A 25,802-nucleotide genomic window follows, 5' to 3' on the forward strand; every position below is an offset into this window, starting at 1 on the left:
GCAAATGCTAACAGCTATAAAAGAGGAAATCAACAGTAACACAGTAATAGTGGGGGACTTTAACACCTCACCCACCAATGGACAGATCATCCAGACAGAAAATTAATAAGGAAACACAAGCTTTAAATGACACAATAGACCAGATATATTTAATTGATATTTATAGGACATTCCATCCAAAAACAGCAGATTACACTTTCTTCTCAAGTGCACATGGAACATTCTCCAGGATAGATCACATCTTGGGTTACAAATCAAGCCTCGGTAAATTTAAGAAAATTGAAATCATATATCTTTTCTGACTACAACGCTATGAGATTAGAAATAAATTACAGGGGAAAAAATGTAAAAAACACAAACACATGGAGGCTAAACAATACGTTACTAAATAACCAAGAGATCACTGGACAAATCAAAGAGGAAATCCAAAAATATCTAGAGACAAATGACAACGAAAACACGATGATCCAAAACCTATGGGATGCAGCAAAAGCAGTTCGAAGGGGGAAGTTTATAGCAATACAATCCTACCTCAAGAAACAAGAAAAATCTCAGATAAACAATCTAACCTTACACCTAAAGGAATTAGAGGAAGAAGAACAAACAAAACCCAAAGTTAGTAGAAGGAAAGAAATCATAAAGATCAAAGCTGAAATAAATGAAATGGAAACAAAGAAAACAATAGTATAGATCAATAAAACTTAAAAAAAAAAAAAAGAATCTGGGTGTCAGGACTTCCCTGGCGGTCCAGTGGTTAAGTCTCTGAGCTTCCAATGCAGGGGGTGCAGGTTCCATCTCTGGTCAGGGAACTAAGATCCCACATGCTGTGCGGTGCAGCCAAAAAAGTATTAAAAAAAAAAAAAGAATCTGGGTGTCTATGGCCCACCAAAATGAAGGACTTGACTAAGAGGAAGGCAGAAGATCTGGGGAACTTATTAAAACCCACAGTGGAAAGAGGTACTGGTAATACCATGATGGCAACTATGCAAGAAGACTAGAGAATAATCAAGACAGACTGGAGCGGAATATGAGAGGGTTCTAGGAGTAATGATGGGGGTGACGGGGAGGATCATTAGATCATTTAATGTAACCTACTGCATTTTACACTTCTGATGGAAAATTTGGGGATGAACAAATGAATTCTACATAAAATATAAAGCAATGCAAAAGTGAGGTAATTATAACCCTCAAGAAAACAAAAAGTTGTAAAAGAAAACAAACATAATCACAGCATACAGTGATTGAACTAGGATAATAGTTATGAAGTCATAATTGACAGATATAGATGAAATAATTTTTTTTGTTTGGTTTCTTCTTTCTTTGTTTTTAACATGAAATAATTTAAAGTGCTTACTTTTTTTTTTTTTTTTTGCAGTACGCGGGCCTCTCACTGTTGTGGCCTCTCCCGTTGCAGAGCACAGGCTCCAGACACGCAGGCTCAGCGGCCATGGCTCACGGGCCCAACTGCTCCACGGCATGCGGGATCCTCCCGGACCGGGGCACGAACCCGTGTCCCCTGCATCGGCAGGCGGACTCTCAACCACTGCGCCACCAGGGAGGCCCTAAAGTGCTTACTTTTGAGAAGCAAAAATTAAGGGTGGTAAGAGTGGGGTAAGAGAATATCTAGTTTTCTTTTACAAGCCTTAAAGAAGTCACTGACTTTTGAAATTATGTCCATATATTACTTCGACAAAATAAAAATTAAATTTAAAACGTGGGTGGCTTACACATATGTAAAGTGAACATATGTAAAGGAAGGGGATGGCTGGAGTAGGAAAAGAAATTTGTAGCAATCAGTAATGTAATAGTAGTAATTATACTGCATGTTAATTGGTACAACCGTGGTTCAATTCTAAGCTACAGTAGTTTAAAGAAAGCTAGTAAATGGGGCTTCCCTGGTGGCGCAGTGGTTTAGAGTCTGCCTGCCGATGCAAGGGACAGGGGTTCGTGCCCCGGTCCGGGAAGATCCTACATGCCGCAGCGCGGCTGGGCCCGTGAGCCATGGCCACTGAGCCTGCGCATCTGGAGCCTGTGCTCCGCACCGGGAGAGGCCACAATAGTGAGAGGCCCGCGTACTGCAAAAAAAAAAAAAAAAAAAAAAAGAAAGCTAGTAAATGATCACCTCACATGTCAAATAAATAAATATTGAAATTAGTTATTAGCATGCTATTCAAGGTGCTTCATGATATGGCCAGCCCCTTGCCGATCTGTCCTGATCATCATCACCTCCTCACAAATCCACTCTCTATATGCTCTACACCCCAATTATGTCTCCCCTCCCTTGCACATGCTATTGCTTCTCCTTAAATATTCTTGTCTCAGATGACTACCTGACAAATTTATGTTAATTATTCTCTTCTCAACTCACGAACTTCCTTCTCTCTAAAGCCTTCACTGAGTTCTCCAGGGCAGAATTAAAGACTGGTTTCCATACACCAGCACTGAATTTTGTATAACCTTCCATCATAGAATTTATTGTGCATCTCCACACAACTCCTACCACAAGCCAAGTAGCTCTCTACAGGAGATAACTAACAAACTTTCAAGGAACAAGTAATCCTTGTCTTATTATAAAGTTGTGCTAGAAAACAGAATAAGTTGGAAAGCTGCCTAAGTTGTTTTATGGCATTAGTATAACTTTGATTCAAAACCAGATAACAACAGCCTAAGAAAATTATATGTCTATTTCTTTTATAAGCATGCATGTTTTAATTCTATACAATTTTAGCAAGTTTAATTTTTCAAAATATCATGATCATGTTGGTCTGCAAACCCCTGAAGGATCCTGAGGCCTTTTCAGAAGGATGGCAATGTCAAATCTATTTTCATAAGAATACTGAGACATTATTTACTTTTTTCACTGGGTGACATTTGCAGCGATGTTAAAGCAGCAATAGTGGGTAAAACTTCTGGCACCTCAGCACAAATGGAACCAAAACAGTTCTAATAGTCAACTGTATTTTTTGCTACCATTCACTTGCAGTTTAAAAAAAAATCTAAATTGACTCAGAATTATTTGTCAAAGCAATAAAAATTAGTAATTAATAAATTTTGATGATTTTTTAAATACTCTGTGTGACACAATAAGAAGTATGCATAAAACACTACTTACTGCTGAATTATCAAAGTACAAGGATTATCCTGAAGAAGACACTTGTGCTGTTGGTTCAGCTGTCAGCCACTTTTTTCATGAACATCATTTCACAGTAGTTCAGACTTAAGTATCTGCAAAGACTTTCTTGAAATGAACAAAATAAGCCTATCACTTTAATAAACAACTGATAGTATTTATTGCCAACGATAAAATTCGACCTTTTAAGTAAAAATTAGATTTTTGAAAAACTTATGTTTGACAGCTTCCCAATATTTAGACTTTTCTGATGAGAGTGATGGCAAGATTAGCAAATGTGATTTTTTTATATTGTATAATTGAAATGTATCAACATTTCAGAGAGAAAAGGTATTTGATAAAGTTTAAGAGGATTTAAAGAAAAACTCAAAGAAAGTTTTAAAGAAAAATTAAGAAATTTTATTAATTTAAAAAAAGACCTTTACTCAAAATTTAAAAGAAAATTATTATACTCAAGGGAGAGACTTTAGATATACTACTTTTTAAGGTCAAGGGAAAAAAAAAAAGGGTGCCTGCTCTCATTGTTACCCCTGAACCTAATACCAGAAGCTCTGGCCAATGAAAGTAAAAACAAAACTCAAAAAGCTGAGGATAGGATAGAGAGACATGAAACTGTCAGTACTTGCATATGTGAGCAATAACTACACAGAGGGCTTCCCTGGTGGCGCAGTGGTTGAGAGTCCTCCTGCCAATGCAGGGGACACGGGTTCGTGCCCCAGTCCGGGAGGATCCCAGATGTTGCGGAGTGGCTGGGCCCGTGAGCCATGGCCGCTGAGCCTGCGTGTCTGGAGCCTGTGCTCCTCAATGGGAGAGGCCACAACAGTGAGAGGCCCGCGTACCGCAAAAAAAAAAAAAAAAAAAAAAAACTACACAGAAAACAAATTATCAGTCACAATAATAACCAAAACACTTAGAAAAAATCTGATGGTAAGAAAGTCAGCCAATAAAATCAATAATGGGAAGATGAATTTCCATGGGATAGGAGTCAATTAATAGAAATCTGAAAAAGACTTGCAAATACAGAATGTTTTAGATCATCAGAAGTATAAATGAATAACATAAAAAATAAAAAAAATTAATGAATCAAAACTGGCAATAGGGCTTCCCTGGTGGCGCAGTGGTTGAGAGTCCGCCTGCCGATGCAGGGGACACAGGTTTGTGCCCCGGTCTGGGAAGATCCCACGTGCCGCGGAGCGGCTAGGCCCATGAGCCATGGCCGCTAAGCTTGTGCGTCCGGAGCCTGTGCGTCCGGAGCCTGTGCTCCGCAACAGGAGAGGCCACAACAGTGAGAGGCCCGCATACCGCAAAAACAACAAAACAAAACAAAACAAAACAAAAAAAACTGGCAATAATGGAACAAGAATAGTTGAATATGGGAAAGTTTAATTCAATGTTTTATAAATAAAAATTGTAAGATACTGAATTATAAGATACTGAATGGATGAATGGATAAAGACAAACACACACACACACACACACACACACACACACACACACACACAGGAATATTATTCAGCCATGAAAAAGAATGAAGTCTAAAAACTATAATTCAAAAAGATATATACACCCCTATGTTCACAGCAGCACTATTCATAATAGCCAAAACACAGAAACAACCTAAATGTCCCTCAACAGATTAATGGATAAAGAAGATGTGGTACATATATGCAATGGAGTACTACTTAGCCATAAAGAAGAACAAAATAATGCCATTTGCAGCAATGGTTGCAATTAGAGATTACCATGCTAAGTGAAGTAAGTCAGAAAAAGGAAGACAAATACCATATGATATCACTTATATGTGGCACAAATGAACCTATCTACAGGACAGAAACAGACTCAAGACATAGTGAACAGACTTGTGGTTGCCAAGGGGGAGTGAGGGAGGGAGAGGGATGGACTGGGAGTTTGGGGTTGGTAGATGCAAACTATTACATTTAGAATGGATAAACAACAAGGTCCTAATGTACAGCACAGGGAACTATATTCAATATCCTGGGATAAACCATAATGGAAAAGAATATTAAAAACAGCATGTCTCTATGTGTGTAACTGAGTCACTTTGCTGTACAACAGAGATCGGCACAACATTGTAAATCAACTCTACTTCAATTTTTTTAATTGAAAAAAAATTTTTTAAATATAAAGAATGAAGTCTTGCCATTTGTAAAAACATGGATGGACCTTGAGAGCATTATGCTAAGTGAAACAGTCAGACAGAAAAAGATAAATAGCATATAATCTCACTTTTATGTGGAATATAAAGCAAAGAAACAAATATGTCTGAGCTTATGAATACAGAGAACACATCATCGGTGAATGCCTGAGGCAGGGGGTGTGAAGGGCTGGGCAAAATGGGTTAAGGGGGTTGAAAGGTACAAATTTCCAGTTATAAAATGAGTAAGTCATGGGGATTTAATGGACAGCATGATGACTATAGTTAACAATAACTACTACATATTAGAAAGTAGCTAGGAGAGGGAGTGGATCTTGAAAGTTCTCATCACAGGAAAAAAAATTACAACTGTGTATGGTGACGGATGTTAACTGGACTTACTAGGGTGATCATTTCACAGTACATACAAATATTGAATCATACACTGTACACCTGAAGCTAACATAAGATTATGTCAATTACACCTCAATTAGATGAGGTAAACTCTAGCTTTAACACAATCAAAAAGACAGTACTAAGGAACCCACTCAAAGATGCAGTGAATGGATGGCTGTGTGAGCTTATTTCCTGGACCCTATTTAGGACCATAGTGCAGTGGCCTAAAGACAAACTTACAGCTAGAGAGAAAAATAACTGCAATATAATGAGCTTCACTGTAAACTACAGACACTACTTAACAGTCTAATCCACTGTCCTGGTCTTTCTTCTACACAAACTTCTTGTAAACATGTAGATTAGGAAGAACATACCTCTTTCAAAAATAATTAGTAATTCAAAAGGAACTAGCACAAAATCTATACAAAGATACTATTAAAAATTAATATCCAGGATGTATAAGTAAGTCCTACAAAACAACAATAAAAACAATAAACACCAGATTTTAAAATGACACAAATAGGCATTTCTCCAAAGAAGATATACAAATGGCCAACAGCACATGAAAACCTGCTCCATGTCACTAATCATTAAGGAAATGCGAATCAAAACCACAGTAAGATACCACTTCATACTCATCAGGATGGCTATTATAAACAACAACTATAAAAACAGAAAATTACAAGTGCTGGCTAGGATGTGCAGAAATTGGAACACTTATGCATTGCTGGTGGGAATGCACTACAGTGCAGCTGCTGTGGAAAACAGTAGGGTGGTTCCTCAAAAAATTAAACAAAAAATTACCGTATGATCTATCAACTCCACTTCTGGGCACATGCCCAAAAGAACTGAAAGCAAGGACTCGAACAGATATCTGTACACCATGTTCAGAGTAGCATTATTCACAACAGTCAAAAGGTGGAAGTTACCCAAGTGTCCTCAACAGATGAATGGATAAAGAAAATTGTGGTATATACACACAATGGAATATTATTCAGCCTAAAAAAGGAAGGAAATTCTGACGCATGCTACAACAGCAATGACCTTAAAGACATTATGCTAAGTGAAATAAGCCAGTCACAAAAGAAGAAACGTTTTATGATTCCACTTATATGAGATGTCTAGAGTAGTCAAATTCATAAAGAAAGTTAAGTAGAATGGTGGTTACCAGGGGCTGGGAGAGGAAGGAATGGGGAATTAGCGTTTAATGGGTACAGGATTTCAGTTTGGAAAGATGAAAACATTCTGGAAATGGATGGAAGTGACACTGCACAATAATGTGGATGTACTTAATGCCATAGAACTATACACTTAAAAATAGTTAAAATGACAAATTTTATGCTCTTTATATTAAGTCACAGTTAAAAATGAAAATAAAATTTAAAAACCATTTTAAAAGAGAAGAAAAATAGAAGGGAAGGGAAAGAAAAAGCAAAAGGATTCTAAACTATGGGATCTATCCTTTGCAAAGTTGGTTTAAAATCAATTAATATATTATACCATATTAATAGAATAAAGGACAAAAACTATATGATCATCTCAATAGATGCAGAAAACACATTTTTTAACAAAGGTCCAACACACATTCACAATAAATGCTCTCAACAAACTCGGAAAAGTTAAGGGAACATCCTCAACCTGATAAAGGGCACCTATGAAAATCCCACAACTAACATATTTAATGGTGAAAGACAAAATGCTTTCTTCCCTAAGAGAAGGAAAAAGGTAAGTATGTCTGCTTTTGCTTATTCTATTCAACAGTGTACTGAAGTTTCTTGCCAGTACAATAAGTAAAAAATAAAAAATAAAATCATCCAGGATGGGAAAGAAGAAGTAAAACTGTTATTATTCACAGATAAAATGATCCTGTATGTGGAAAATCTCAAGGAATTAAAAAAAAAACTACTAAAACCAATAAACAAGTTTGACAAGATCACAGGATACATGAATGCACAAAAGCTAACTCTATTTCTATATACTAGCAACCAACAACCTGAAAATGAAATTAAGAAACACTTCCACTCACAATAGCATTAGAAAGAATAAAATTCTTAGGAATAAATTTAACAAAAGAAGTGTAAGACTTGTACACTGGAAACTACAACATACTGCCGAAAGAAATTTTTGCTATAATCAAGCAAAAAGAATATCTAGTGTTGGTGAAGATGTAAAAAAAAGGTCCCTCAAACATTGCTGGTAGGAATATAAAATGATACAACTTTCTAAAACGTTACGGTTTCCCTTGTGGCGCAGTGGTTAAGAATCTGCCTGCCAATGCAGGGGACACGGGTTCGAGCCCTGGTCTGGGAAAATCCCACATGCCGCAGAGCAACTAAGCCTCTGAGCCACAACTACTGAGCCTGCGCTCTAGAGCTCGCAAGCCACAACTACTGAGCCCATGCGCCGCAGCTACTGAAGCCCGCATGCTTAGAGCCCGTGCTCCGCAACAAAAGAAGCCACCACGATAAGAAGCTCGCACACCGCAACGAAGAGAAGCCCCCGCTTGCTGCAACTAGAGAAAGCCCACACACAGCAACGAAGACCCAACACAGCCAAAAATAATAAATAAATAAATTTATATACATATATTAAAAAAACGTTAGGCATAAACTAATCATACAACTCAATTCCATTCCTAGGACTCTACCTAAGAGAAATGAAAACGTATGTCCACACAATGACATGTACACACATGTTCACATCAGCATTTCCTCATAATAGTCCCAAACTGGAAACAATCCAGCTGTCCATCAACTGAAGAATGAACTAACAAGATGTGGTCTATCCATACAATGGAACATTATTAAGTAACAAAAGGAATGAACTACTGATGCATGCTACAACACGGATAAAACTCAAAAACATTATGCTAAACGTAAGAAGCCAGAAACAAGAAAACTACAAGGAGTATGATTCCATTTATATTAAATGTTCAGGAATGGCAAATTTACATAACCAAAATCAGATCAGTGATTGCCTGAGGCTGGGAGAAAGAGTAGGATTAACTGCAAATGGGCACAAGGAAACATTTTGGATTATGGAAATGTTCTAAATTTAGATTCTGGTGATGGCTGCACAATTTTATAAATTTAGTAAAAACCACTGGATAACTTACAGTTGGTGAATTTTACAGTATGTAAATTATGTCTCAGTAAACTTATTTTTTTAAAATTATGCAGGCTCCTGAGAGTGCATCTGATGTACTCAGTGAACCTAAGAATCCTCCCTCCTCTGCTTCCTTCCTGAATAATTCAGTCTAGAAACCATTATATAATGATGATGGCTGAGTAGTTGGGGGTTGGGGGGACGGTGCCTGGCATGGGATATCAGAGACTGACGAGGGTAAGGAGATTGTCCGCTTGCAGAGAACAGTGGTGTCAGTTTGGCATAGGGCATTGGAGATCCAGCAAGCTGAGGAGGGCAAATACACAGGAAGTCAGTGATTACAAAGCCAGACTGGTTTCATACGGGAAGAAATTATCAAGTAAGTACATAAAGGATAATGGGAGTCAGGTTTCTCACTATCAAAGAAAGGAGTTACAAATATGGAAATGGAAAAAACTAGAATGAACTAGAATTTGAAGTAAAGATGTCAATGTTAGCTTATAGTTCTCAATATATAGAGATCAAGAAATTTAGAAAGATATATACATGTTACGTGTATACATTCTCTGGGAACAGTGAACCTGAATATCAGCAACCATGCCTACCACCCATATCTTGGCTTTTAAAAGGAACCATGTTCCTTGGAGAAATGACTAATTCAAGGGCTAGGGCAGGGAGGGCACAAAATAAGCCAGCCAGTATCATCCTGACAGGCCAGAAAGAGGAAGTTCCCAAATAATGATGGAGACATGTCAAAAAAGACAGAGAAGCCAGTATGAAGAGATTCCCCTTGACCAAATATGGTACAATTTGGGCATCAAAATATATAATGACATTAATAGATTATAACCCATTAAATAAAATAAGAGCCCACTGAGTTCATGCTGATATAATAAAATAAGTGAAAAAATGAACAGGGAGAGGAGAAAGCTTTTCTTTACAGTACAATTTCAACTGATGAATGTAGAAAGGATGCTGGAATTAGAAAAATACTATTTGGCAACCAACACAGTATAATAACTCAGCCAAGAAATATAAATGGATGCTAAAAACAGTGGGTTAAAATTTGGTGAGAAATGGGGTAGTTACATAATTTCAAGAACCTTCCCACAAAATACTTATTTTATTTTTTTAAATTAATTAATTAATTTATTTATTTTGGCTGTGTTGGGTCTTCGTTTCTGTGTGAGGGTTTTCTCTAGTTGCGGCGAGCGGGGGCCATTCTTCATCGCGGTGCACGGGCCTCTCACTCTTGCGGCCTCTCTTGTTGCAGAGCATAGGCTCCAGACGCGCAGGCTCAGTAGTTGTGGCTCACGGGCCCAGTCGCTCCGCAGCATGTGGGATCCTCCCAGACCAGGGCTCAAACCTGTGTCCCCTGCATCGGAAGGCAGATTCTCAACCGCTGCGCCACCAGGGAGGCCCCCCCACCCCACAAAATAGTTATTAATTACAAAGGGAAAATGAGTAACTTTACAGCAGAGAAACCTAGCAGACACACCTGAATCAGTGATCAAAGTTAACTTCACAGTAATGAGACAAAATGAAAGCCTGTATCACCTAACAGGACTGAAGGAGAAGAAAAAACACCATCCTTTTTCAGGAATAGTAATGTTCCTGCCAAAGATGCTGAAGGGGATCAGAATATGCCTCCCCAAAATATGCTACTTTGGCAAAAGGATTATTTTAAGCTGAAGATAAGTGAAAATCAACAGATACAGGAAGAATTCTCTGCCCTCCCCTTATCTGCCTAAAATCCAGCAAATTTTCCTTTGAGGAAGGTGTCCCTTGTACCAGGTAGAGAAGAACTATGATGCATTTGCATAAACAGACCTTATCTTCCATTAGTTCCCCCATATATTTCCTAGTTACTTCCCCACGATTTATCATCCCTTGAAGCTCAAACCTTCTTTCCTTTGTTAAAAGGGTATATAAGCTTCGGAGTCTAACCCCATCTTTGAGTTTAATTTCTTTTCTGTGAAATCCCATGCATGTAAGTATTAATAAAAATTGTATGCCTTTTCTCCTGTTGATCCGTCTTTTGTCACAGGCCCCCAGGCACCGAATTAAGAGGGTAGAGGAAAAGTTTTTGCTCCCTAGCAATGCCCAAATTAAGGGACACTCTATCAAATAACTGGCCTGTAATTTTCAAAAGTGTCAAGGTCATAAAAGTTGAGAAAAGATCACAGAATTGTTCCAAATTGAAGGAGACAAAAAGCAATAGTAAAATTATAACACACGATCCTGGAAAAAATATAAAAGACGTTACTAGGACACTTGGTAAAACATGAATTAAGTCTGTGAATTAGATGATGGTATTTGTCAATGCTGATTTCCTGATTTTAATGGCTGTACTGTAATCAAAAAACAACCTCTGTGGTAAGCACACTCTGCAGTATTCTGGGGTGATGGGATAGCACGTCAGGAACTGATTGTCAAATGGGTTAGGGCAAGGGTTGGCAAACCCTTTCTGAAAAGGGCCAGATAACAAATATTTTAGGCTTTGAGGGCCATATGTGGTCTCTGTCACATAGTCCTTTAAAAAAACAAATCCCTTCAATGGTAAAATCCATTCTCAGCTCATGCATGGGCTACACAAACACGGGTGGCAGAATGCCTTTGGCCCATGGCATTTGCTGACCACTGGTTTGGGGGCTGGAGGGTTCTTTGAACTATCCTTGCAATTTTGAAATTATTTTTTAAAAATATATCTGCTAAAGTCCAGAGCCATCGCCTGAAAAGTTCTGGGAATGGTTGTAATGGAGATGAATAAGGCCGAAAGCTTTCTGTATCAAAAGCATTCTCTCTTTCTCCACCACATGCTGGGAACTTTCCTACTGCCAACTTGGACCTGAATGGAAAAATGGGTGCATCCACTTCAATTTCCCAGAAAAGGAAAATTACTGCCCTCCACATAAGGTTGGGAATTAATTATTCATCCTTAAGGAACATTTTAGCATGACTTTTTTTAGTTAGCTACTCTGAGAAACCATTTCTCACCCATCAGATTGGCAAAAATTCAAAAGCTTGATGATACATTCTGTTGACAAGGCACAGAGCAAATAGACATTCTCTTACACTGCTGATGGAAATACAAAATGATATAACGACTATGAAGTGAAACTGGTCAATATCTAATAAAACTACATATGCATTTATTCTTCAACTCAGCATCCCCAATTCTAGGAGTTTATCCTGAAGATACACCATGAAAATTAACTCTTCTATGCCAAGGATCATTGAAAATTATTTGTGTCTCTCTTTCTCTAGTGTACTAGTTCCTCAACAGAAGGACTCTCTAAGCCCCAACCTATCCTATCTATCAAGACTGGGAAAGGGACTGGCCCTAGTCCCTGAGGCAGTAAGGATCAGCAGTGGCCCCTCCTCCTGTAGCATCCAGAGGCATGAAAGAGAAGCTGCTACAAGTGGCCCTCCTAAAGAAACTTAACAAGTAACATTTATCTTCTGCAGCTGCCTGGCTCCTGGGTTCCTGCTGCCTGGATCAGTTTTTACCTCTCAGAGCACCTACATAACAAGAGTCTGTATGACAAGGTGCCTGTCCCAGGATGACTACTAGGAGCCAAAAGAGGAAGCCAAGGTTTTGCTCAGCTGAGCATTCAGTCAGCAGCTACTAAAATGGCAAGCCCCAAGGGCCTTCACACAGACGAAAATCTCCAGTTGTACTTCTCTGGCTAAACAACCTTCACTACAAAGCAGCAGTTATAAAACACCTACCAAGAAACTGGTGACACTCAGGAATCAGGTTGAAGGCCCAGGAAAGAGTCTAATTAAGTTGACTCAAGAGTAAGCGTACCCAGGGACTCCCCTGGCGGTCCAGTGGTTAAGACTCTGCATTTCCACTGCAGGGGGCATGGGCTCGATCCCTGGTCGGGTAACAGATCCCACATGCCATGCAGCAAGGCCAAAAAAAAAAAGAGTAAGGGTACCTAATAGGATCACAGATGTAGAAAACAATCTTATAGTTACCGAGGGTAAAGAGAAGGGAGGGATAAATTGGGAGACTGGGATTGACATATACACACTGCTATATATAAAATAGATAATAAGGACCTACTGTATAGCACAGGGAACTCTACTCAGTACTCTGTAATGACCTTTATGGGAAAAGAATCTAAAAGAGAGTGGATATATGTACATGTATAATCGATTCACTTTGCTGTAGAGCAGAAACTAACGCAACATTGTAAATCAACTATACTCCAATAAAAAATTTTTTTAAAAAAAGAGTAAGGGTACCTAACTGTACCCTAGGGTAACACATAACAAGGGGGAAATTCCTTTCGTGTAAGTATTGTAGCTAATAAATGGAAAAGGAATGGTAATATCACCCTTTTTTGCAAACTCCTAATAAAATAAAGGATCTAAGTAATAATTATCAATGGCCACTACTATCAAAACAAGGGAGAAACCTGACATTACCTGCCTCCTAATAGCTGTACACTGCATCAACTACTGTATTAAGTATGCTTCCCCAGGCCCCCAAATCAAACAAGAATCAGATCAAGCCCCCAGGTTTACAGGAAGTATAGAGGTCATAAGAACATGTTAAATACCTTTCAGGGAGGCAATCAGCAAAATCCAGAATGTGGGAAAGTATACAAGGAAAAACAACTCAGTTGCTTCAACAAATGAAATGCAAGGAAGGAAAAAAAGAAAAAGAGAGAATGGGATACCTAGATTGAAAGAAACTTTTAAAAGTAGAATGACCAGGGACTTCCCTAGTGGCTCAGTAGCTGGGAGTCTGCCTGCCGATGCAGGGAACACAGGTTCGATGCCTGGTCTGGGAAGATCCCACATGCCGCGGAGCAACTGAGCCCATGCGCCACAACTACTGACCTTGCGCTCTAGAGCCCGCGAGCCACACCTACTAAGCCCGTGTGCCACAACTATTGAAGCCCAGGCGCCTAGAGCCCATGCTCCGCAACAAGAGAAGCCACCAAAATGAGAAGCCTGTGCACCACAACAAAGAGCAGTCCTCGCTCGCCCCAACTAGAGAAAGCCCACACGCAGCAACGAAGACCCAGTGCAGACAAAAAAAACACAAAAAGTAGAGTGACCTTGGACTTCCCTGGTGGTGCAGTGGTTAAGAATCCGCCTGCCAATGCAGGGGACATGGGTTCGAACCCAAAACAGACAAAAATAAAATAAATAAATTTATTTTTTTTTTAAAGTAGAGTGACCAGACACCCCAATTTGTCCATGACAACCCAGGTTTATGCCTGTTGTCCCAGTATAACTGTTAAAAGAGTCCTCTTTCATTATTAAAAGTTTCCTAGTTTAGATAATAAATTATATGGTCACCCTACCTAAGAGATACAGTAATCAAATGAACTGTGTTGGCATATTTGGATATTGATTTTTTAAAAACTGTCATAAAACATTTGAACACTGGATATTTGATGATATTGATAAATTATTATTAATTGTCTTAGGTGTGATAATGGTAATATGCTTATGTTTTTAAAGAGTTCTTACCTTTAGAGGTACAAACTGAAGTATTTACAGATGAAATGACATGGGATTTGCTTTAAAATAATTGAGTGCGGGGGGAATAGGTGGGATGTAGATGAGATAATATTGACCATGGGTTGATAACATAGATATTGGAGATGTAAGACTACTCTCTCTACTTTGGAATATTATGGAGATTTTCCATAATACAATGTCTAAAAAAGAGAGCAAGTTTTCCAGAAAACAAAATTTTCCTACTTCCAGAAACAGAAATATCCTAGAAACCTTCAGCTTCCTGTTCTTAATCCAAGAACAAGCCTTTGACATCTTGCCCAATACAACTATGTTTATTAAGAGTCACTGAAGCCAGGATCTATGAATAATTCTCTCCCATATAAAGTTTCCTGAGGTTAAATCACAGCTAGTATTCTTCATTACTTTACCTTTCCATTAAAAAAAGAAAAAGTACTTTCCCTTCCCTAACAGGAGAATCACATCTGAATATACTCTCAAGCTGTTCTTTCCCTTACATGGTGGAGGGGGGGTGTGGGGGGTGGGAAGGGAGTGGGAGCGGGGAAACACCTTGAAACCTGTTTTGAGGACTTTTTCCACTGCCAAAATATGGCCCAAAAAAGAATGTAATTCAGTGTTTCTTGTTTTAGTCCATGTCCTGGTGTGCCCCAACAGGCCAGTTTTAGCTGCAATAATTAGTGAGCCTGCGCAAGAGGGCAGGAGAGCACCCAGCTGCCACTGCCTTATCTTAGCCAAGGACAAAGCTTCCATGGGCAGGACATAATGATAAGTGATACCTAGAGCTACTCAAGGGAAAATTAGAATATGAGAAAACTAATGGAAGCCAAAGGAAAATTAATGGAAGCAACATGAAGTGTGAGGATCAGCAACATGTGAATTTTCTAACAAACATAGCAAAATAACTGCTATAGCAACTATAATTGTTATCCTGAACAATTTTACATGTGTTGACTCATCTAATCCTGACAGCAACACCTGACGTGCTATCACTATCCCCAGTTTAATAATGTAGGAAACTGAGAAAGAAAGAAGTGAAGTGATTTGCCTACAACAGGGCCAGGATAAGAACAAGTTCTGGAGACGTTCCTCTTTTAGAGTTACTTTGAAAAGCAGTTTAAAAAAAGACAGATAAGACAAGCAGGTGTTGGTAAAATGAAAATAGTGCTTTCTCTTTGGTAGGAAACAATCTTGACACTACCAAAAAAGGGTTTCAAAGGCTGCCTAGTTTTGGAGGAGGCCCAAAGGAACACCTGTCCTTTGCCATAAAAGTCTACAGAAAGCTTCTCACACATGTGACACAGGAGGGGACAGCGGGCTGAATTAGTCCCAGCTGCAAACTTCAGTAGTGAACTTCTTGTTGCTGAAGATATTCAACCAAAGAATAGCTTTTCCACGAGACACTATATGAAAAGAATTCCTACGCAGTAGGCAGCAGGCTACAGCTAGAACCCTTCCAATACAAAGTTCACTCTAATGAGGATTTCTTGCTGCACTTTAGGGCCAACAAAGACGATGGCAATTTAAAACTGAACCAAAACCTAAGCCATTCTATGTTCCAGGAAGTTGCCAAGACCAAACTTCTATCCCCAGGAGGTCTACAGCTCCAGTGAATGGCCAAAGACACAACTGCCTCCTCTCTCTAGGGGCATGAATTACACCAAGGACCGTATCTAGTACTCCTTCAAATAGGGTTATACCAACAATGCAATACCCATGTCTCAGCGCCAATCAGCAGGCTAGAATCATATTCTTAGAAGATGTACAAGTTGACTAAATGTTCAAGGTTAATTACTTCAACCCAAATCACAATCATATTTATTATGCCTCTTAAGGTTGATTATATCCATCCAGGACACTTGAGAGCTAGCATCAAGGCCTGTCTATAACAGACCCATCCCTTCTCATCAAGGAAAAAACAGAAATGTAGTATAAGAGTTAAAGTGGGCATCATTTTAAAACCATGTCTTGATTGTCCTTCAAATTACTATGGACAACAATTTGTAAGGTCCTAATTCATCACTAAGATGCAGTCAATAAAAGGGTTAAGATTCTGAGCAGGGCCAGTTCTAATTACTATCTCTAGCCCTTTTGGGCAATGCAACCAAAAGCCTCAATAGTTGTGTTAGTTTGCTAGGGCTGCCATATCAAACTACCACAGATTGGGTGGCTTAAGCAAGAGACATTTATTTCCTATCAGTTCTGGAGACTAGAAGGTGTCAGCAGGGTTGGTTTCTTCTGAGGCCTCACTCCTTGGCTTATAAATGGCTGTCTTCTCCCTCTGTGTCTGTGTCCTACCTAATCCACTCTTCTTATAAGTACACCAGTCATATTACAGCCTACCCCAATGACCATATTTAACCTTAATTACCTGTGTGAAGACCCCATCTCCAAATACAGTCACATTCTAGGTACTGGGGGTTAAAGCTTCAACATACGAATTTTAGGGGGACACAATTCAGCCCATAAAAATAGTTATACTCCATGGAAATAAAAGACATCCCAATATGGCCACTGTATGGTGGCAGTATGTAGATCCTAGTACCCTCTTTCCTGGGTCATCTTTTTTTTTTTTGGCTGCTTTGGTTCTTCTTTGCTGTGCACAGCTTTCTCTAGTTGCGGCGAGCAGGGGCTACTCTTCATTGCAGTGTGTGGGCTTCCCATTGTGGTGGCTTCTATTGTTGCAGAGCATGGGCTCTAGGCACATGGGCTTCAGTAGTTGTGGCACAGGGGCTCTAGAGCACAGGCTCAGTAGTTATGGTGCACGGGCTTAGCTGCTCCGCGGCATGTGGGATCTTCCCGGGCCGGGGCTCGAACCCATGTCCCCTGCATTGACAGGCGGATTCTTAACCACTGTGCCACCAGGGAAGCCCCATCCATTTTTAAATAGAGGTCAAATTCACTGCCAGTAGCTCTAAAATTTTCTTTACTTATTCACATTGTTTACTGGAATCATTTTTCTCTTCTTTTGACCTGTATTTGCTCAATTGCTAAATAACAGCATGTTCATTAGGCACATGTATGTGGTAAGGATTTTGTAGAATTTATGTTCATCACTGTGTTCATTGAAAACTGATTCTGGGGCTTCCCTGGTGGCGCAGTGGTTGAGAGTCCACCTGCCGATGCAGGGGACATGGGTTCGTGCCCCAGTCTGGGAAGATCCCACATGCCGCGGAGCGGCTGGGCCCGTGAGCCATGGCCGCTGAGCCTGCGCGTCTGGAGCCTGTGCTCCGCAACGGGAGAGGCCACAACAGTGAGAGGCCCGCATATCGCCAAGAAAAAAAAAAAAAAAAAAAAAAACTGATTCTGTTCTAGATTCTGAATGTGAATTCAGAGAACAAAACTAAATTAGGTGGATGACAGCAATGAGCATGGATAAAAGAAAAAATGGAATGACATAAGCCTAAAAGAGGAACAGAGGTTTTTCAAAGAAGGTAATAAAGGTAAACCTCTTAAAGTCAGATCACCCCAGGGCTCAATCCATTGACATTTCCTCCTTCTCTACTCACTGGATGATCTCACAAACCTAATGATTCATTTCACTTATACGCTGGCAATTCCTAATTACAGCTCTTTAGCCCAGACCTCACATATCTCTAACTGAATGTCTAATTAGCTATCTCTTGCAGTTTCCCAGTCTCAGTTCATGGTTACCCCAATTTTCGAGCTGTTCAGCCCCAAATCTTCAGTTATCCTTAACTCATCTTCTTCTCAAATTCTGCATCTAATCCATCAAGAAATCCTATCAATTCTACCTCCAAAATACATCCGCAAACCTGACCACTTCTTACCACCTGCACCATCGTGGGTTCAAACCACTGTCTCTCACCTAGAATATAACAGTAGCCTTCTAACTATAACCATAGTGATTCTTTTCATCTAAGTCAGATCATGACGTTCTTCTGCTTTAAACCCGTCAATAGCTTCTCATCTCGCTGAGCATAAAAATAAGAATCCTTATAATGGCTTTAAAGCTCTACTATATCTGGCTCCCCACTACATCTCAGACCTCATTTCCCACCTCTCACCACCTCTCATTCCACACGAGCTTCACTGGGCTCTGCTGCACAAAGAACACACAAAGCAAGCTCTCAGGTCAGGTCTTAGGCACTTACTGTTGCCTCTGTCTGAAACACTCTTCTTTCAGATATCACTATTCTGGCTCCGTGACTTCTTTCAGGTCTTTACTCAAATGTCAACTTATCACTGAGGACCTCCCTGGCCATCTTATATGAAATGTCAACCCCTGGGCCCCACATTTCTTATTGCCCTTAGCCTACTCTATTTTCTCAGTATCACTTATGTCCATCTGTTAAATATTTACTCACTAATTTGTTTGCCTCCCTCCATTAAATCTAAGGTCCCTGAGGGCAGGGACTTTACCTCTTTGTGATCACGGTTTGGTCCTTCATTGCCCAGCACATAGTATGTACTCAAATAACATTGAACATAAGGAAGACAGGAAGAAATGCGGAGTGCATTATTTTCAGCAACCTGAACAAATCCCCTAACCTGTTTTGGAATCAAATTTTCCTTTTGTATAAAATGTGGGTTTGGACTATTTAACCCTCAGAGAGCTCTAGCATCCTGTCATGCTATGCTTCTCCTATGGGGTGGTTACAGGACTGTCCATCAGTTAAGATGGACACACAATTATTTAACTACTGATATGCTACACTATTTTCTCCCTAATTTTGAATGCAACAGAGATCTGTGAAATTCATTTCACAGAGGGCCATAACTTTCATTCCATTTCTCCCCATTATTAAGGAGAAAGATCTAGGTTTTACCTATCAGGCCAGAAGCAATCACCAAGGCCCACGTTTATCACAGCAGGTTTCTTACCTCCATTGCAGTGAGCGGCTGGAACTGGGACTGCCAGGACTGCTGTGGGCTTGTGTGTTCAGGAAAAAGGCAAGAGGAGAAGTAGCCAGAGCACAATCAGCACTAAATGGGACTTGAGTGAGGGATAGGGTTGGAGCCGATGTGGGTGAAAGTATGAGCCGGTTTACTTCAGATCCTCGACAAAGAGCAGAGATTCTGACAAGGTACCACAGTAGAAGAAGACAGAGTCAGTGATAATTTCTCAGCCAAAAAGAAACATTCAAGGTGGGTTAGTTTAGTCAAGAGGCTCAAGAAAAGTAAGTGGTCAAAAACCATTCTCAAATATCATACCCAGTCCCAATGCTGGCACAGAATGACTACTGAGTCTAAAACTTAATCCACAGAATTAAAACCAAAAATTTAAGCTTTGGATATTCAAAGTATTTAGATTGGCTTCTGGGAAAATATTGTAAATTTACTATAACTCATCAATTAGCAAGCAGTAGATAATATTTTGTGTTCAATGACTAAAATTTCCTAGAAAAATTTGTATGTCAATAAAAGTAAAACATTCTTAATAGTTTTTAAGTTGTTAGATTACATTTACAATAATACCAAGTTACTTAGCTAACTTTTGCCTAAGGAGTACACCAAATAACATTACTTTACTCTGTATAATAAATTTTGCTTCTATTTAAATTTTCATTTTGCAGGTTACTTTTTCCCCCTAAAAACAATCTAACCATCTTGATGTGTTAAGTCCTAAAGAAGTCTATTAAGTGAGATGATTAGACTGAAAACAGACAGATGGTAAATATGAATTTCTATTTTGTTGACCATTTATAGACTTGTCACAGATGATGAAAAATAACTGACAGATGCACAGCATTTAATTTGCTATAGTAGTGGCACAGCTTTCTATACAAATACCACATTTAACTACAATATTTTATTTCCAAGATAGGAAAAAAATTAAGTATCACATAAGTACCTGTTTTAAAATGATATTAGTTTCCTGTACTGTTATTGCTGCCTGTTTGGATTTGGTGACATTCTGCTTGTGTTTAATTACATATATTCAAAGGAAATCTTCACCTTCCTATGTATTATCCCTCTAGCTGGCTTCAGTATATTTCTCAGATGAGTATTTAATATGAGGATATAGTAGGATAGGAAAGTGGATGGCAGACAACTATTTAAAATTACAAGTATATCTAAATTTCTACAAATTCAACATATTTTTTAAATTACAAGCAAAATATTAATTTTTGATTAATTTTTCACTTTCAAAAAGAATTTTCACTTTGCTAAAGAGCTCTAAGTAACATCTAAAGAATTTTAAAAATCAGCTCCCTAGTACAGGTGACCCTTGAACAATGCAGGGGTTAGGGGTGCCAACTCCCATCGCAGTTCGAAATCCGCCTACTTCACAGTCGGCACTCCGTATCTGAGGTTCTGCATCTGCAGGTTCAACCAACTGTGGATCGTGTAGTACCCTAGGACATATTTATTGAAAAAAATCTGCGGTATAAGTGTGTTGTTCAAGGGTCAACAGTATATATAAGCTAGAGCTAATCAGAACATACAACAAGACACTTTTCTTATTAACCTGAATAATATTGCTTTTACAGAATTCTGGAGTCTTAAATCTTATCACATAAGATGAGGCTTAGCCATTTGATGAATATATAATAAGGATTACAAAAAATCTATGAAAACCAAATCTCATTCTTTTTTTGCTCTTAATTACCACTCTGCAAACTGGTTAGACTCTGGGCCTAGAGTCTAAAAAGGATTGTTTGGAAAAGGAAAGGTGATTGATAAACTACTTCCTAGATCCTCAGGGAGAGTTTTCCTAAACTACTTCCTAGATCCTCAGGGAGAGTTTTCCTAATCCAAATTCAAAGTCACTAAAACAGATACAATAATTACAATTACCAGTACACTAATGTTTGGTGAGCATGATTTTTAACCCCTTATGTTTTCTTAAACTACAAACTTAATTGAAATTTTTCCAATTTTGCTCACAAGTTATCTTTACTTTAAATGACACTTTAGTTGATGAAGCTTCTCTATTGTGGTCTTTTACTTCATAGTTTTAATGTGGGGCTAAACCATTTTTTTAAAGTGTGCCAATCCTTCCAATTATATACTTCAAACAAGTTTTATTTTCCAAGGTCTGGTAGAATCATTAGTTCAATCAATGAGCATCCACTAGCACGGAAGGGCAACGACCCAAAGGAAGCCCACTGATGAAGTCTGCCTACTTGAGTAGCTATGTTATCTCCACGTAACCACTACCCTCCAGGGGAAGAAAATCTGAAGTGCTCTCCCTGCGCTCTGTGAGTTACAGCAAAGGCAGTTCAAGTCAGATCGCTGAGGTGGCATGGACTCTAGGGCACTTCTTTCCCTGGTTCCCTAATTTGCTGATCAATTCACTCAGTACTTCTTCATTAAATAAGCCTGAGCAGCTCTTGGGAAAGCTACCCTGAAGTGGAAGTCTTCTTCCATTCCCCAGCTTCAAAATCCTTACCTAAGTATTATTTCTAGACTGGTCAACACAGAAATAAAATTCAGGTCACACCCTAAAAGACTCAGGCTTGGATCTGCAAGGGTAGAGATCTGAGGTCCTGAGCTGACAGGCCAAGGGCAGAAATATAATACCCTCTCTAGTCAAAGGCAGAGATACTTTCATTTCCATTTGTTTCTCACATTCATGGGGCTTTGACACTAACTTTAAATACACATTTGCTTGCAAGATAGGAAAAAAAAGATCTTCACTGTTAACCCAGCTTCCCAAGTACCTAAAAATCACTAAAAGACATCTCAGTTTTCAGAATTAGAAAACCCCATATGCCTCTGCCAGGGATCACTGTTTTGACCTTGAATCTATTAAGCCAGCTCAGCCCTCTTCCTGACAGACATCTCCAAACCAGAGTCTCTTCCAAGCAAATGAAGGCATGTTAGTTGGCATTAGTTCTTTTCCTGACACCTGCCAGTTTCCACTCAGAGACCCCAGCCTCCTTACTGAATCCGCAGGCATGGTGCTCCCAGTCTCTCTCTCCTCCGTTTCATGATTTTCCTGGCTACTCAAGCTTTTGCCCTCTCACACTTGGAATCTTGGAAGGAAGTTCTCTCACACAAGGGGTATGCAGTCATAAACCAAAAGAAACTTACAAAGGCTTCCCAAATATACGAGAAAAATTAAAACACTTTTCTTCAAAAACATGATTTTCAGAACCCCCCCTTAAAAAGACCTAAGAGCACAAAAGGCAGCAGTGAGGCAGAGTGAGGAGTCCCAGATCCCAAATGAATCAGCTGTCCTCTGATCTGCCTGACATCATTCACACTCAGCCTGCAACAAATCAGAGCCCCAGGGAGCACCTTGTTCCTCCTCAGTGACAAGCATCAAATCCCCTCCCCCACAAATCAGCTGCAACCTCCAACCCTGAGACCTGGCAACAATAAAGACTCTGGCAGAAACTGCACATGCCAACTTGAAAACTCATACTGTGACAGAAATACTATTAACTCAGGAGGCGTGGGCCAGACTAGAACAGCTGTTGCAGTGGGCAGGGGAATGGAACAAAGCATATTAAGGATCCCAAATCAGTAAATAATGAGCTAAGAATATGTGAGCATTTCTGCAACATTATTCATTCTCAAACCCAGGCCTGATGGAGGATGACAGAGTTGTAATGTTGGGGCTCAAGGCATAGTTATTCAAATTCAGAATCTGACGAATTTAAGTAAACTCTGTACTCCTTCTTTAGACTAAGTCCAGCATCATTTTAAATTCAATTTCTATTACTCTCCAATCACTTAAATAACCTTGTGGTAAAAAGAAAAAAAAAGCCATAAGGAAAGTTAAGAAAAATAAGCCTAGAAACTATTTAGTTTAATTTCATCAGAAACTATTAATGAAATAATTTATATGGCAGATGTTATGCAAGGTAAGGTGAGGTAAGCTGCAAAAGAACTGTAAAGAAGGGTAAACCACTGAACCTTTGCATGCTTTGGTTTGCCCATCTGTAGAATGAAAATTACTAAGGTACCTAAGAGGTATCTTGTGGTAAAGATTAATATATGTAAAACAGAAAACTGCCTAGCACAGAGGAAGTGCTACAGAACTGTTAGCTATTATTGTAGGTCTTACCCTCCCAGGAGGGCAAGCTCCCAATCTAAAGGAGAAGATAAGTGCAAACGCATAAGAAACCATCTGACAAAAAGCAGCCTGGCCAATTGATCAAGTAAACTACTGAGCTAAACACTGACAGCTAAGTGATCTGAGATTAAGCAAAAAGTCTTGGTCCCCTGCTTCAGAGCACCTGCCAACTCTGATGGGTTCCCCTCATTCACCTAGAGGACAAAGTATGTCAAACTGTTTTTCTAGGGTAACATTCAAAGGATTAATTCATACTCCAACCAGTGCTTTTTTAACTGCAGGTCACAACTCTTTAGTGAGTCATGAGATCAATTTAGGAAGTCAGGACCAATATTTTCTTAAAAGGGAAACAGAGTGAAATAGAATAGAAAAGAAAATATTGAAATGCTTCACACAGATTAAGGATAAGAATTATTTAGTGAAATTTGTGTGTTTGTGACAACTGTTATTGAAATATGTATAATATACAAGTGTAAACATGTGTCATGGTTTATAATGTAAAAATCTATTTACTTTTGAGGGTCATAGTCTAACAAGTTTGAAAGCCACTGCTCTAATGACCCAAGCAAACCCACCCCACCCGGCAGCTACAGACACTCACTTTCCCTCTCCATGTACCAGCCCAATCATTTGGCTCTCACAGCTGCTTTCCAGAATCCCCTGTTCTCTATAACGAAAATGGAAACACTCTCAGAAATCTAGCACCTCTGAACAAGTACTGGGTCCCACTTTGGGAAAGTCTCGTGATGATATGAGGATCAGTCACAGAAGCCCACACTCCCACATCTAACAGACTAGCTGTGATCTATCCCCATCCCAAGCCGAGGCCATGCAGTTAAGGCCACGGTCCTGAGTTTCTACTCAATATTCTCCACTCGCCAATACCCAATCCCAGGCTACTTAATAATAATAGTAGTAGTAATAATAATAACAACAATAATGGAATAACAGCACATATATCATAGGGCTGTGATGAGGACTATTTGGTTATTATGCGTAGAGTGCTTAGAATAGAATCTAGTAAACAGTAATAACTTACAAATGTTGGTTGCTTTATGTCGTTATTATTAACATCATTTTTCATCCAAGAAATGCAAGTTAAAACCACAATGAATAACACTATCCACCCACTTAGATTGGCCTTAAAATTTAAAGTCTTACTATAACAATTGTTAGTATAGATGTGGGCCAACTAGAGCTCTCAATATCACTGGTAGGAGTATATAATGGTACAACCATCCCAGAAAATTATGTGGTGGTTTTTACAAACCTAAACATATAGTTATCATTTATCATTTGACAAGGATGGGGGAAGGGCAAAAAAAAAAAAGAAATCTAAGTTTGGCTATTTGGCTCTTTCACTTTTTATTTTATTTTATTTTTATTTATTTTATTTTTTTTTTTGCGGTACCCGGGCCTCACTGTTGTGGCCTCTCCCGTTGCGGAGCACAGGCTCCGCACGCGCAGGCTCCGCACGCGCAGGCTCAGCGGCCACGGCTCACGGCATGTGGGACCTTCCCGGACTGGGGCACGAACCCGCGTCCCCTGCATCGGCAGGCAGGCTCTCAACCACTGCGCCACCAGGGAAGCCCTCACTTTTTAAAAGATTAAAAATATTTTAGCCAAAAGAAATTCCACACAGCAGATACAATGAAAGCAACACTGCAATAAAATATAAGGAGATTAAAGCAAAAAAGTGGAAAAAGTAAGTTTGCATGATGTATTCATTTTCTGTTGCATAACCAATTACCATAAACATAGCCATTTGAGACAACACACATTTATTATTTCACAGTTTCTGTCAGTCAAGAATTCAAGCACAGCTTATCTAGGTCCTCTGCTTAGGGTCTCACAAGGCTGCAATCATGTGTCACCCAGGTTGCATTCTTATATGGCAGATTGGCTAGGGAAGAATCCACTTCTAAGCTCAATCAGGTAGTAAGCCGAATTAACTTCCTTGTGGCTATGGGACTGAGGGCCCTAGCCTCTTGCTGGATATCAAGTGAAAGCCAACCTCAACTCCTAAAGGCTACCATAGTTCCTTGTCACAAGGGCTTTCCCAGCATAGCTGCCTACTTCACCAAGCCAGTACAGACTGTTTCTATGGTAAGTCTACTAACTAGACAAAGTCTTATATACCATAATATCGCCACATGAATGACATCTTATCACTTTTACTATGTTTCATTGGTTAGAAGCAAGTCACAGGTACTGCCACACTCAAAGGGAGTAGGATTACACAAAAAAATGAACACCAGGAGGAGGAGACTACGGGGGCTACTTTAGAGTACGTTCATCATGCATGACTATGAAGAAGATTCACCAAAAAATAACTCCAAACTGATTTCTATAGACTACTTTATTAGGACCATCACAGATCAAGGTTTAGTCTGCTATTTTTGGTTTTCTTTATAATATCCCAGCACTGAAAACATTAAAGGAGATCTTTTTTTTTAATATCTTTTTATTTATTTGGCTGCGCCGGGACTTAGTTGCAGCGTGCAGGATCTCTAGTTGAGGCATGCGGG

The 25,802-nt window shown here is 39.3% G+C and overlaps 1 protein-coding gene across 7 annotated transcripts in view; it reads right to left on the reverse strand.

Annotated features, from left to right (window-relative positions):
- Window positions 1–25,802, reverse strand: part of MAST2 (microtubule associated serine/threonine kinase 2) — a gene marked incomplete at its 5' end in the record, with an annotated part of 199,737 nt that overhangs the window by 71,093 nt on the left and 102,842 nt on the right. Inside the window, one exon of one of the 7 annotated variants that reach the window (XM_081226013.1) lies at window positions 19,131–19,325. The exons of the other annotated variants lie outside the window; for them this stretch is intronic. Coding sequence (XP_081082139.1) covers window positions 19,131–19,325 — 195 coding nt within the window. The remainder of the gene's footprint in view (window positions 1–19,130; window positions 19,326–25,802) is intronic. 7 annotated transcript variants of the gene reach the window in all.

The sequence above is a fragment of the Mesoplodon bidens genome (genome assembly GCF_964165515.1).
Source record: "Mesoplodon bidens genome assembly, chromosome: 2".
Taxonomy (NCBI): Eukaryota; Metazoa; Chordata; class Mammalia; order Artiodactyla; family Ziphiidae; genus Mesoplodon; species Mesoplodon bidens.